We start from the raw sequence: 15334 nt of genomic DNA on the forward strand, positions 1-15334 counted from the left end.
AGTGACAGATGTGCATCACCATACTGGAACTGGGCACTGATAACCGCACTATTGAGTGCCCCACAAACCAAACATCATCACACTGGACCTTCATAGTTTCATGGATACTGGATTTCAATAGATTTTGTACCTTCACTGCTCAGAAAACATATAACAGAATGCTGTTCTTCCTCGATGTATGTCACAAGTGGTGCAGTCATATTAAAATGGTGTTGCAGCCACCTTCCGCTTGTCTGTAGTATGCCGCTGCCAATAGGGCATCCCCTACATTATTGGTTACAGAACACTTACATAAAATCTTGATTTTTAAATACCATGAACCATGGACCTTGCCGTTGGTGGGGAGGCTTGCGTGCCTCAGCGATACAGATAGCCGTACCGTAGGTGCAACCACAACGGAGGGGTATCTGTTGAGAGGCCAGACAAACGTGTGGTTCCTGAAGAGGGGCAGCAGCCTTTTCAGTAGTTGCAAGGGCAACAGTCTGGATGATTGACTGATCTGGCCTGGTAACAATAACCAAAACGGCCTTGCTGTGCTGGTACTGCGAACGGCTGAAAGCAAGGGGAAACTACAGCCGTAATTATTCCCGAGGGCATGCAGCTTTACTGTATGATTACATGATGATGGCGTCCTCTTGGGTAAAATATTCCGGAGGTAAAATAGTCCCCCATTCGGATCTCCGGGCGGGGACTACTCAAGAGGATGTCGTTATCAGGAGAAAGAAAACTGGCGTTCTACGGATCGGAGTGTGGAATGTCAGATCCCTTAATCGGGCAGGTAGGTTAGAAAATTTAAAAAGGGAAATGGATAGGTTGAAGTTAGATATAGTGGGAATTAGTGAAGTTCGGTGGCAGGAGGAACAAGACTTCTGGTCAGGTGACTACAGGGTTATAAACACAAAATCAAATAGGGGTAATGCAGGAGTAGGTTTAATAATGAATAGGAAAATAGGAATGCGGGTAAGCTACTACAAACAGCATAGTGAACGCATTATTGTGGCCAAGATAGATACGAAGCCCACGCCTACTACAGTAGTACAAGTTTATATGCCAACTAGCTCTGCAGATGACGAAGAAATTGAAGAAATGTATGATGAAATAAAAGAAATTATTCAGATTGTGAAGGGAGACGAAAATTTAATAGTCATGGGTGACTGGAATTCGAGTGTAGGAAAAGGGAGAGAAGGAAACATAGTAGGTGAATATGGATTGGGGGACAGAAATGAAAGAGGAAGCCGCCTGCTCGAATTTTGCACAGAGCACAACATAATCATAACTAACACTTGGTTTAAGAATCATGAAAGAAGGTTGTATACATGGAAGAACCCTGGAGATACTAAAAGGTATCAGATAGATTATATAATGGTAAGACAGAGATTTAGGAACCAGGTTTTAAATTGTAAGACATTTCCAGGGGCAGATGTGGACTCTGACCACAATCTATTGGTTATGACCTGTAGATTAAAACTGAAGAAACTGCAAAAAGGTGGGAATTTAAGGAGATGGGACCTGGATAAACTAAAAGAACCAGAGGTTGTACAGAGATTCAGGGAGAACATAAGGGAGCAATTGACAGGAATGGGGGAAAGAAATACAGTAGAAGAAGAATGGGTAGCTTTGAGGGATGAAGTAGTGAAGGCAGCAGAGGATCAAGTAGGTAAAAAGACGAGGGCTAGTAGAAATCCTTGGGTAACAGAAGAAATATTGAATTTAATTGATGAAAGGAGAAAATATAAAAATGCAGTAAGTGAAACAGGCAAAAAGGAATACAAACGTCTCAAAAATGAGATCGACAGGAAGTGCAAAATGGCTAAGCAGGGATGGCTAGAGGACAAATGTAAGGATGTAGAGGCCTATCTCACTAGGGGTAAGATAGATACCGCCTACAGGAAAATTAAAGAGACCTTTGGAGATAAGAGAACGACTTGTATAAATATCAAGAGCTCAGATGGAAACCCAGTTCTAAGCAAAGAAGGGAAAGCAGAAAGGTGGAAGGAGTATATAGAGGGTCTATACAAGGGCGATGTACTTGAGGACAATATTATGGAAATGGAAGAGGATGTAGATGAAGATTAAATGGGAGATATGATACTGCGCGAAGAGTTTGACAGAGCACTGAAAGACCTGAGTCGAAAGAAGGCCCCCGGAGTAGACAATATTCCATTGGAACTACTGACAGCCGTGGGAGAGCCAGTCCTGACAAAACTCTACCATCTGGTGAGCAAGATGTATGAAACAGGCGAAATACCCTCAGACTTCAAGAAGAATATAATAATTCCAATCCCAAAGAAAGCAGGTGTTGACAGATGTGAAAATTACCGAACTATCAGCTTAATAAGTCACAGCTGCAAAATACTAACACGAATTCTTTACAGACGAATGGAAAAACTAGTAGAAGCCAACCTCGGGGAAGATCAGTTTGGATTCCGTAGAAACACTGGAACACGTGAGGCAATACTGACCTTACGACTTATCTTAGAAGAAAGATTAAGGAAAGGCAAACCTACGTTTCTAGCATTTGTAGACTTAGAGAAAGCTTTTGACAATGTTGACTGGAATACTCTCTTTCAAATTCTAAAGGTGGCAGGGGTAAAATACAGGGAGCGAAAGGCTATTTACAATTTGTACAGAAACCAGATGGCAGTTATAAGAGTCGAGGGACATGAAAGGGAAACAGTGGTTGGGAAGGGAGTAAGACAGGGTTGTAGCCTCTCCCCGATGTTGTTCAATCTGTATATTGAGCAAGCAGTAAAGGAAACAAAAGAAAAATTCGGAGTAGGTATTAAAATTCATGGAGAAGAAATAAAAACTTTGAGGTTTGCCGATGACATTGTAATTCTGTCAGAGACAGCAAAGGACTTGGAAGAGCAGTTGAATGGAATGGACAGTGTCTTGAAAGGAGGATATAAGATGAACATCAACAAAAGCAAAACAAGGATAATGGAATGTAGTCGAATTAAGTCGGGTGATGCTGAGGGAATTAGATTAGGAAATGAGGCACTTAAAGTAGTAAAGGAGTTTTGCTATTTGGGGAGCAAAATAACTGATGATGGTCGAAGTAGAGAGGATATAAAATGTAGGCTGGCAATGGCAAGGAAAGCGTTTCTGAAGAAGAGAAATTTGTTAACATCCAGTATTGATTTAAGTGTCAGGAAGTCATTTCTGAAAGTATTCGTATGGAGTGTAGCCATGTATGGAAGTGAAACATGGACGATAAATAGTTTGGACAAGAAGAGAATAGAAGCTTTTGAAATGTGGTGCTACAGAAGAATGCTGAAGATTAGATGGGTAGATCACATAACTAATGAGGAAGTATTGAATAGGATTGGGGAGAAGAGAAGTTTGTGGCACAACTTGACCAGAAGAAGGGATCGGTTGGTAGGACATGTTCTGAGGCATCAAGGGATCACCAATTTAGTATTGGAGGGCAGCGTGGAGGGTAAAAATCGTAGAGGGAGACCAAGAGATGAATACACTAAGCAGATTCAGAAGGATGTAGGTTGCAGTAGGTACTGGGAGATGAAAAAGCTTGCACAGGATAGAGTAGCATGGAGAGCTGCATCAAACCAGTCTCAGGACTGAAGACCACAACAACAACAACAACATTCAAGGCTTTCATCTGACTCCCGTTCGTACGTTTGCATTGAAATGTTGCATATAGTATGGGTGATTCTGAAGAGGACGCTTCATACAAACATATCCTCATTGCTCAGATATAACCGATAGTTAAATGTCAGGAGTGGGAATGATACAGGTGATGATAACTCTACAGATGGTGCCTTCTCAAAGCAGATTTAATATAAAATATGAAAAACTGTCAGAGGTGACTTCAGTGAATTTTGTTGCTCACCCGTACAGATATAGCACTGCAGAACAGGTGTCTTGACTGTTCTTTAACTTGAGCACACACATTCAAAATGGGAGCAAGCAATTCTTCCATTGCTTATGCTTCTTGCCTGTAGGCAGTGGTCTTTACCCATCCTTACAAAGAGCAATCTAGTGAAGACATATTGCAAATGATGTTCCTATATACTGTCCGTGCAAACTAAATTGACACTCCGCATGCTGGTTGATGGGAGTGGCCGTAAAGGAATTTCCCATTTACAGTCACTCCCATCAACCACTGTGCCAAGTGTAAACTCAATTTGTGTGGGCAGTAACTGGTTAACACTGCAAATACTGTGCCTATCAAATGGATGTACTGTATTCCATAAACTGTTAAGAATAAAAGGAGCATCAGTATATGTAGATTTTCCTTCAGAATAATTCATACAGTAATCTTTGAATTTATTTCTGTTTCCTAATGTAACATCATCTATAATTACAGACCTTGACGAGTTCTGTTTTTGAACATAGAAACAATTTATACTTAATTAATGTTGCATATATGTAATGGCAGTTTGAAGGATACTATTGTTAAAACTTTTGCTGCTTCTTGACAGTTAAGAGGGAAGGTTTTTCCAACTTAATGTATATTTTGCAGACTGGTCGCTTGGATTTTAATACCAGCAGGGTAACAGGCCACAGGGGTCCTGTCCTCGACATTAAGTGGAATCCTTTCAACGACAACATAATTGCATCATGTTCTGACGACTGCACGGTAAGTTAGCAGTTGCAAGAGTGAGTGTTTCTGAAGATAAGCTCTCTCTCTCTCTCTCTCTCTCTCTCTCTCTCTCTCTCTCTCTCTCCCCCCCCCCCCTCCTCTTCTCTCCTCCCTTCCTCCCCCTCCCTTAATCCGTGCCCTCCCTCTCTCCATTATCACCCTCCTCTCCTTCCTCCCACCTGCCCCCCCCCCCCCCCCAACTCCCTTCCCAGCCGCTCTCTCTGTCCTGCATAATCTCTACCCTCAGAACTGGTATTGTCTTGTGTAGCCACCAAATCATCCTGCAAAAGAACTGCCTCAGACTATCCTGCTACCCATCCTCACCTCGTTTGTCTTTCTCGACCTCCGTGGCACCCAGACATCTGCTTTCGATAATATACACTAATCAGTCTGGCTGCTACTAACAGTGTGTGCTTTTGGTTGTCTGTGTGGTTGTTTGTCTGAATGTGTGTACTGGCATATAACAGTGCTATTCTGTAGCTGTACTGAGCCTAGGAGACATGTTACCTTCCAAAAAATCTGTCATCCTGATGCTATCGATTATGGTTTTTACCCTATCTATCTTCTTGTACTGTCACCTTTCTAGAATTCTCTTGATACAGTGGACCTCCTACCAAGTGTCATCAACTCTTGCTGTGTGGCTTCTTCTCCATCTACAGAAGTTCGAAGGCTGGAAGGGAACTTTGTAGTACTCAGGCTACAGAGAGACATAATTGCTTTTTAAAGAACTCTAACGTATGTTGTTGCTCTTATATAACAATTAGAACATTGGGTGATCTGATCTCTTTTTAATCAGGACACCATTTCTGAACTGAATCTCAGAACAGAAGGGAATGACATTTCTCTTCAACTTTGTTCAGCTGTTTCTTGGATTTGTCATTGTAGGCAGCACCTCACATTCTCTGGCTTTCAAACCACCACCAAGCCACAGTGCCAAAGAATAGACTCCTTCACAGCAGATGGGGACACCCAATCAGTGTTGCGCCATGGTAACATTCTCTGCTCACACGTCTGTCTAGCTCTGACTCGGTACATTCATCAAACCAGTGTGCACACAGTGGAAAGTTCACTACATGCTACCTACCTAAACAACATTTTAACAGAAACATCTTTCATCTGATTGCGAGGAAAAGGTTGGGCATCACGTTACACCTCAGTACTCTTACTAGAAAAATAGTAAGAGCTTGAAAGCTAGTGTTAACTATTTCGTATTACGTATTTCGGTGCGCCATGCACCAATCCTCTATAGGTAAGTGGTTGTTGTTTTCTTATTTTATGTATAAGTTGTTTTAAGATTTTCATTCACAAGTACAAGGGTGTGCAGAAAAGTAATGCCTCCAGGTTTTTTTATGTGAAAAATCGTGAGGATTTCTAAATCAAACCAAGTTCATTCTTCATCTTATACATTGTAAAAACATCCGTCCTCTTCATTTCACTTTGCTGTTTGGTGTCTTGTGAAATTTGCCACTGGAAGTTCTTTGACCAGTCACTTCCAGTGGCAGCGGGCCAATTCTAACACAAAATGCTTTCTCACTACCATTTTCAGCAACTACAGCCACTGGTGCACCTGTTCGTGGTTTTCCAAATTAACTTGTCAGCATAATGTTCGAAAAACTCTTTGAATGTTTCTCTTTCATGTACTGCATCATTTGCTAAATTATGTTCAGTCATTCACTTACACAAATTAAAAAAATGTTTCATAGACCATATAATCACCCAGTCCCTTGGGTGTTCAGCATGTGAAGTTTCGTAACATTTTTGCAATTATTTATGTGCTTATTAATTTACAGTGATTTTGTAATAGGAAGCACATGTCCTAATAATGCATTGCAGGTGAAGCTGTGGTACATACCCGACAATGGACTGGCCACACACCTCTCCGACTGGATCGTGGACCTGCACGGGCACAAACGCCGTGTCGGCTATATCGAGTGGCACCCGACAGCAGAGAACATCCTCGTCAGTGCAGGCTTTGACCACCTGGTGAGCTTATGAAATGTTACTGTGCTTATATGTCATATTTTCATGTCAATTAGCTTCAGTGTAAAGCAGTTCTTTCTTTGTATTTTCTACCTGCCTATAAGCAATGGTTTTTACTCCACCTTACAAGCAAGAACATAATGACAATAACACTAGTCTTTCATTACGAGGAACAGAATAGACAGCATATAAAAAGGAAAGCAAAGGCCAGCTATTTTGATTTGTATGAAGTTAAGCATTGTGCTTGATACCATATTGAATCCAAGCAAACGCAAAATGATGGCTCCTTATTACTATGGTGCAAAATGGACATTCATACGAAGCGGAAGTAGTCTAACCGACTAAAGGGAAACTTCTACAAAAGGGAATGCTAATGGAACATGTGATAAATGTTTAGCTAAAAAAATTATATCACAAGCTAGCCACCTGTGCAAGCTGTGAACTGCCACTGCTTTTAGCTTCAGATGGTAACGAAGATACTTTGTTCATTTTTTTTTCCTTGCAGCAATTTTATCTTCATTATTAATTTTTCTTTTTTGAGACTTTGATCCTATAAATCAACTTCACTTTCAACAGAAACAGCTGTTATGGGACACTCTGCATGAATTTGTCTTTGTATCAATGTTGGAATTTTAATTCATGTATTCAACCTGAAAGTAAGACATAGGCATTATTTAATTGAATGTATGGATGAAAAGTAATTAATGATGATTGACAGCTGCGTGAAATTAATTCGAAATTAATTGGTGTGCGCAGATTGGTTACTGCAACCGCTCACAGTGAGAGGGGAAAATCTGGGTTTGAGTCTCTGTCCGGCACAAATTTTCATGTCGCTAATGGGTAGCATACCTAACGAAGGTGATGCAAAGGTGTTTGCAGTCAGTAAATTTATTTTGAAATAACTTAGGAATGACTTCAAATGAAGTTCTAAAATTTAGAATTAGACCCACACCTGCAAGTTGGCTCTAACGTATAATGCAATACAAAATATGTTTGCTTAACAGGTGATGATTGACAAGTGTCACCAAGAAACTTTTGGCAGCCATTGTCCTAAATATAAGATGTGTTTCAACTTTTCCATTAGGTAACTTTTGGTGTGGAATGTTTTCTTCATTATTTTCTTCCAGCTATAAGTACAATAAAAAATCACTGTAAGTAATATCAGGAACGTGTATCTACTTAAATGAATCATTCACGGCTGGGCTGCAGGCTAGCAACACACTGCATAAGCAGGCAGCACACTCAAATAAAATACTCCAACTTACATTTGATGTATACTCTAGTGAGATGTTGCTTCTTCCAACCTTGAAAACAATTTCGATATGTTAGCTACATTCAGTACACAGCAACATATCACCTAAAATGAAACAAATGTAAAGTAGTCAGCCACCACATTTTTCACTGCAGACCCTTCAAATCTTATGTTGCTAAGTTGAAGGAAATTAAGTATCACAGTCACTATTACCAGAATTGGAAAAAAAAAAAATATGCATTTCATCATCGAGGTGTGATACGAAACTATAAGCTATGAAGGACATTAGTTCTGTATGCTAGTTAGTTGTCTCAGAATCGAATGAGAGGTATTATATACAGTAGTGAGGAAAAACAAAAGTTTTAGCAGCGATAAAACGGGAAAACTGAGTTTTATTGTGTACTGCTATTAGCCACCTTATGGGAACAGTTAGTTACTTTCCTGTGTGGTCTTTTCTCTTACTTCTGCTATCATATATTTTTAACTTTAACAGTACAACAAACAACTGTTTACTTGTAAGTAAGTGCAGCAGCTAAAATGCACAATTAATAAAATAACTGAAACATATCCATTCCCCTTTGGCTTCCAACACAGCTGTTTATTCGGTTTCAGTACGGCTGACTTCTAGCATGCACACTAAATTTTAGCGCATGGATTGTAGCAGTGTTTCTTTTCTGTGTACTATTTATTCTGTGTTTCCTGTATTAGTTTGAGTCACTCATTTTGTGCCAGTATCTGGACTTAATTTACACATATATCATAATATTTGTATTGAAATTCGTCATGTATCTGCAGCTGGCAATATTATTTCAGGAAATGAATATTGCACAGCTATAAATAACTTCATTTATTGCCATTATCTCTTTTGCTTCTGAAGCCACATGATCAAAAGATCTTGACGGCAACTGTATTGACAGCAATGGATGCTGATGACCCGTAATAGCAAAGTAGTCATAAAATATGATAATTAAGGCCAAAATTATGTATGCTCATTGAAACCAAACATTAAGCTACTGTTGTATCAACTGTAACATACAAGAGCCTGAGCATATATAGATCTTACATGTAACCCAAATCCGTCTGTTTTCATATTGGCAATTTATGGCTGTATGCTGATGGTGACCATTTCATAATGAAGCTTTAGCCTTTGATCTGGTGATGACAAACTAGATGAAAAAACAGGAGAAGATTTTATTTCATGAAGTATTTTCATTTTCTCATCCACATCATAGATAAACTGTTCATTCTCTGAACTTAATAATAATTGAGTGGTCAACATATCAGTGCCAAAACCAGACAAAAAGAGCGATGTTCCCAGCTTAATTTTTTAGGTTTTTTTCACTCTTAAAGCAGCCTCTTTTTCCTTAATCTAAACTAATTAACCTATTTTGTCACACAAGGTATGGGCAGAGTCATAAAACAAATATAAATACACTGGAATTTTTCACTTTGAAAGAAACCTTATTGGCAATAATGCAGTTTCAGCAATGTCTATAAAGCTGACAGAAACAATTAATTCTTCTTTTGTAGTAGGTCGAAGGACTGATATATCAACAAAAATAATCAATTTTTGAAAACAGAATACTGTTGAATGGATAAAAAAATCTACTCACTAAGCGGCAGCAGGAGGAAATGTACATAAGTTCAGGAAATGAGCAAACTTTCAGTCAGTGGCTCCTTCTTATGGCAGAATGGTTGAATGAGAAGGAAGAGGGATGAAGGGAAAGGACTGGTGAGGCTAAGGAAATGGAGAGCATTATGGGAAAGTCACCCTGAACTCCAGGTCAGAGGAGACTTACCAGATGGGATGAAAAGGAAAGACTGATTCCTGAAATATTGAATTTATCATGCTGTTGCAAAATATTTGGCTTCAGAACTGTCAAATGAATATTCCAGTTGCAGATAAAGAAATGTCACTCTGTAGACAGTGAATGGTGAGGACCCCTGATGTCAAAAGTGTTCAAGCTCTGATATTGGAAAATCCAAGTCAATAATTTGCAATTGAAGTAAACCATCAACTCATAGAATTGCAGAGGATGATCTGTGATACAAATGCTACACATCAGAGGCAAGATAAATGTTTTCCAAGACTGCCAGGACAAAGTGAGTAAGTTACTGCACTGTGCTTATTGAAAAAAAAAGGATGCCATGCAGTGACACACATTCTGTATGTCTCAAAAGCTACATATAAGAAGTTCAGAGACTGTACCGGTGTCTTGCAGGAGACTAGCTGAAATTCCAAACAGGTTGGTATCTCTGCAAATGGCTTGACAACTTTGTTCCACAACCGAAAAGCATTAGGTGGTTTGTGGTCCAGATGTATAGAAATGGGTGGAAAGAATGATCTAAAACACACATTTGAACTGAAAGATTCCTTGTATGTGGCATCGCATCCTCTAGTTATGTTGTGTAGCATATCAGTTGGTCAGTTGCTTATAATAAGCAATATGTTTTTCTTTGGTTTGTTGTACTTTCATTCTGAGTGTGATTGTCTTTCTAGATTTCCCTGTGTTGGTGATACTAGAGATAACATTTTGTATTTATAGCCTATATTTACTGCATATCTTCTGCTCAGAAACTCTGCAGGAAATTGCAAGCTATTGTAATACACAAATCATTGTACTGTGCACTTTCAAAGCTGTGGGCATCTTGTTTTCTGAAAAGAGTAATCATAACTTATTTCTGTCTCAGAGACAAGACATCTGTAACCTGGCCTCTGGAGGAATGCATTGTGTGTCCACTGAATGGTGATGTAACCGGGTGTGGTTGCCCTGTTCGCATTGCAGATGATTGTCTGGGACGTGGGGAGCGGCGATGCGGTAAACGTGATAGACTGCCATCCCGACGTCATCTATTCCATGTCGTTCAACCGTGACGGCTCGCTCATCGCAACGACGTGCAAGGACAAGAAGCTCAGGGTCATCGAGCCACGGAAAGGCATAGTGTTTTCGGTGAGCAGAAGCTGTTGTGAATCATTTGGATGGTGTCTCGAATGGCATTGCATGTTTTGCTTGAAGAACCCTATGTTGATATTGTATAAATGAATAACATTTATAATGCCCTTGTAATGTAGCCTTTGTATCAAAAGAACAATTCACTCAAGAAAACTGTAAAATTGCAAGGGGATGGGATCTCTGACCACCACTTACTTACCTCCAGAAAGTGGAATTCTAAGTAATAACATTACACACAATTTTTTTTGTAGTATGCCTTATCCTTCTGCAACTGCTGCATGAATTTGTTAACAATGATATGTTAAACTCTGACAGTGATGATCGTGCAGTGTTCCCATACAGTTCTTGAACTGTAGTACATCACACAAAACAGTTATTTGCTCATTCTACTCAGATCAGTAGACAAATAAGAGAATTATGTTCAGATATGTCAAACAAGAGCCTGCTTAAAATATACACTCAAGCTCAATGTTCTCTTCTCCAGCATTGTTTGTTAGTGTTAAAGAAGCTTTCTGTCTCGCATATTTCTTGGGAGTTGCAGTTGGCAGTGAAAAGTGTCTGCACTTGTTCTGCGTCACATTGGCTGCCATGCCCCAGTGCTGCCCGTAGCCCAGTGAATACCTCAAACAGAAGTTGCACAAGACAAACAGAGACAAATGTCTACTATACATAAGCGTCACATGAGTTTGCAGAATACCATGTAATATAAATCAATATGTACAACTCTGCACATTTACTCATTCATATATGTCATCAAGGGAGCAGAAATTTTAGAGTTATACGTTAGTATGCGTTTTAGGTTTTTAAGTCTTGAAATTTCTGCGTCCTTTCGTCCTCACCCCCTCCCCCTCGCCCTTAACCAATAAACCCTCAATTCTTTAAAGAATCAAACTCCTATGCATAAAACAGCTTCAGATGTCTGAGTACTTTACAAATGTGTTACATATTTCATTTTAAGAATGTAAGCAAAGAAAAGTGCAGGAAAAATCTGAAGTTAACCAACGGCCATACTGCAGTGGTAACACCGGTTGCCGTCAGATCACCGAAGTTAAGTGCTGTCGGGATGAGCTAGCACTTGGATGGGTGAACATCTGGTCTGCCGAGCGTTGTTGACAAGGGGAGTGCACTCAGCCCTTGTGAGGCAAACTGAGGAGCTACTTGATTGAGAAGTAGCAGCCCCGACCTCGGAAACTGACTGCGGCCGGGAGAGCAGTGTGCTGACCCCACATGCCCCTCCACATCCGCATCTGATGATGCCTATGGGCCGCTGGCTGGTCAGTATCTTTGGGCGTTCATGGCCTGTTCGAGAGGAGTTTAGTTTTTTAAAGGTTTGAAATTATTGGATGAACATAACTGGGTAATTTGCACTCTATTTTAAGCAAAAGCTAGTTTTCCACACATCTCAGTGTTCGATGTTATATCTCTTGACCTATACTTTGTCCACGAATATAATTTTGCAGGTATATTCAGTGGTTTATGCGGATACTGTCTGCAAATTGTGTTATGAGTGGAATTAGTTGTAAAGAAATGATAAATGAAAATGTCATGCCTGATGTTAGATTCACTTCATGAACAACAAAAATGTAATAAGTGACAAACATTTTTCCTTTCATTTTGTGGGAGGTGTCAGTGCAGAAAAATTTCATAGAGGTTTGAAATTAAGTGTGAAGTTTATTGGAAATTGTTTAGTGCTCTCTTTCTCAAATAGTGGATCTGAAGTCAGTGTATTTATGTGCCTTGACCTATGCTGCCTCAAAACACACACTTTCAAACTGCAATACCTGCCGTATTGTGTTAAACTTTTAAAATAAGATTACACCCCTTGATGAATAGATTATAAAAGCACATTAAATTTTTAAATTTGATTAATAGTCACACGAAATATGTTGTTGTTGTTGTGGTCTTCAGTCCTGAGACTGGTTTGATGCAGCTCTCCATGCTACTCTATCCTGTGCAAGCTTTTTCATCTCCCAGTACCTACTGCAACCTACATCCTTCTGAATCTGCTTAGTGTATTCATCTCTTGGTCTCCCTCTACGATTTTTACCCTCCACGCTGCCCTCCAATACTAAATTGGTGATCCCTTGATGCCTCAGAACATGTCCTACCAACCGATCCCTTCTTCTGGTCAAGTTGTGCCACAAACTTCTCTTCTCCCCAATCCTATTCAATACTTCCTCATTAGTTATGTGATCTACCCATCTAATCTTCAGCATTCTTCTGTAGCACCACATTTCAAAAGCTTCTATTCTCTTCTTGTCCAAACTATTTATCGTCCATGTTTCACTTCCATACATGGCTACACTCCATACGAATACTTTCAGAAATGACTTCCTGACACTTAAATCAATACTGGATGTTAACAAATTTCTCTTCTTCAGAAACGCTTTCCTTGCCATTGCCAGCCTACATTTTATATCCTCTCTACTTCGACCATCATCAGTTATTTTGCTCCCCAAATAGCAAAACTCCTTTACTACTTTAAGTGCCTCATTTCCTAATCTAATTCCCTCAGCATCACCCGACTTAATTCGACTACATTCCATTATCCTTGTTTTGCTTTTGTTGATGTTCATCTTATATCCTCCTTTCAAGACACTGTCCATTCCATTCAACTGCTCTTCCAAGTCCTTTGCTGTCTCTGACAGAATTACAATGTCATCGGCAAACCTCAAAGTTTTTATTTCTTCTCCATGAATTTTAATACCTACTCCGAATTTTTCTTTTGTTTCCTTTACTGCTTGCTCAATATACAGATTGAACAACATCGGGGAGAGGCTACAACCCTGTCTTACTCCCTTCCCAACCACTGTTTCCCTTTCATGTCCCTCGACTCTTATAACTGCCATCTGGTTTCTGTACAAATTGTAAATAGCCTTTCGCTCCCTGTATTTTACCCCTGCCACCTTTAGAATTTGAAAGAGAGTATTCCAGTCAACATTGTCAAAAGCTTTCTCTAAGTCTACAAATGCTAGAAACGTAGGTTTGCCTTTCCTTAATCTTTCTTCTAAGATAAGTCGTAAGGTCAGTATTGCCTCACGTGTTCCAGTGTTTCTACGGAATCCAAACTGATCTTCCCCGAGGTTGGCTTCTACTAGTTTTTCCATTCGTCTGTAAAGAATTCGTGTTAGTATTTTGCAGCTGTGACTTATTAAGCTGATAGTTCGGTAATTTTCACATCTGTCAACACCTGCTTTCTTTGGGATTGGAATTATTATATTCTTCTTGAAGTCTGAGGGTATTTCGCCTGTCTCATACATCTTGCTCACCAGATGGTAGAGTTTTGTCAGGACTGGCTCTCCCACGGCCGTCAGTAGTTCCAATGGAATATTGTCTACTCCGGGGGCCTTCTTTCGACTCAGGTCTTTCAGTGCTCTGTCAAACTCTTCGCGCAGTATCATATCTCCCATTTAATCTTCATCTACATCCTCTTCCATTTCCATAATATTGTCCTCAAGTACATCGCCCTTGTATAGACCCTCTATATACTCCTTCCACCTTTCTGCTTTCCCTTCTTTGCTTAGAACTGGGTTTCCATCTGAGCTCTTGATATTTATACAAGTCGTTCTCTTATCTCCAAAGGTCTCTTTAATTTTCCTGTAGGCGGTATCTATCTTACCCCTAGTGAGATAGGCCTCTACATCCTTACATTTGTCCTCTAGCCATCCCTGCTTAGCCATTTTGCACTTCCTGTCGATCTCATTTTTGAGACGTTTGTATTCCTTTTTGCCTGTTTCACTTACTGCATTTTTATATTTTCTCCTTTCATCAATTAAATTCAATATTTCTTCTGTTACCCAAGGATTTCTACTAGCCCTCGTCTTTTTACCTACTTGATCCTCTGCTGCCTTCACTACTTCATCCCTCAAAGCTACCCATTCTTCTTCTACTGTATTTCTTTCCCCCATTCCTGTCAATTGCTCCCTTATGTTCTCCCTGAATCTCTGTACAACCTCTGGTTCTTTTAGTTTATCCAGGTCCCATCTCCTTAAATTCCCACCTTTTTGCAGTTTCTTCAGTTTTAATCTACAGGTCATAACCAGTAGATTGTGGTCAGAGTCCACATCTGCCCCTGGAAATGTCTTACAATTTAAAACCTGGTTCCTAAATCTCTGTCTTACCATTATATAATCTATCTGATACCTTTTAGTATCTCCAGGGTTCTTCCATGTATACAACCTTCTTTCATGATTCTTAAACCAAGTGTTAGTTATGATTATGTTGTGCTCTGTGCAAAATTCGAGCAGGCGGCTTCCTCTTTCATTTCTGTCCCCCAATCCATATTCACCTACTATGTTTCCTTCTCTCCCTTTTCCTACACTCGAATTCCAGTCACCCATGACTATTAAATTTTCGTCTCCCTTCACAATCTGAATAATTTCTTTTATTTCATCATACATTTCTTCAATTTCTTCGTCATCTGCAGAGCTAGTTGGCATATAAACTTGTACTACTGTAGTAGGCGTGGGCTTCGTATCTATCTTGGCCACAATAATGCGTTCACTATGCTGTTTGTAGTAGCTTACCCGCATTCCTATTTTCCTA

The 15334-nt window shown here is 39.7% G+C and overlaps 1 protein-coding gene across 3 annotated transcripts in view; it reads left to right on the forward strand.

Moving 5' to 3' along the window:
• The window catches only part of LOC126428056 (coronin-2B-like), a 126030-nt gene that overhangs the window by 46483 nt on the left and 64213 nt on the right, over positions 1-15334 (forward strand). For all 3 annotated transcript variants that reach the window (XM_050089932.1, XM_050089930.1, XM_050089931.1), the window contains 3 exons: positions 4484-4600; positions 6437-6586; positions 10622-10786. In XM_050089932.1, the coding sequence (XP_049945889.1) occupies positions 4484-4600; positions 6437-6586; positions 10622-10786 (432 nt within the window). The remainder of the gene's footprint in view (positions 1-4483; positions 4601-6436; positions 6587-10621; positions 10787-15334) is intronic.

The sequence above is a fragment of the Schistocerca serialis genome, chromosome 12 (genome assembly GCF_023864345.2).
Source record: "Schistocerca serialis cubense isolate TAMUIC-IGC-003099 chromosome 12, iqSchSeri2.2, whole genome shotgun sequence".
NCBI lineage: Eukaryota > Metazoa > Arthropoda > Insecta > Orthoptera > Acrididae > Schistocerca > Schistocerca serialis.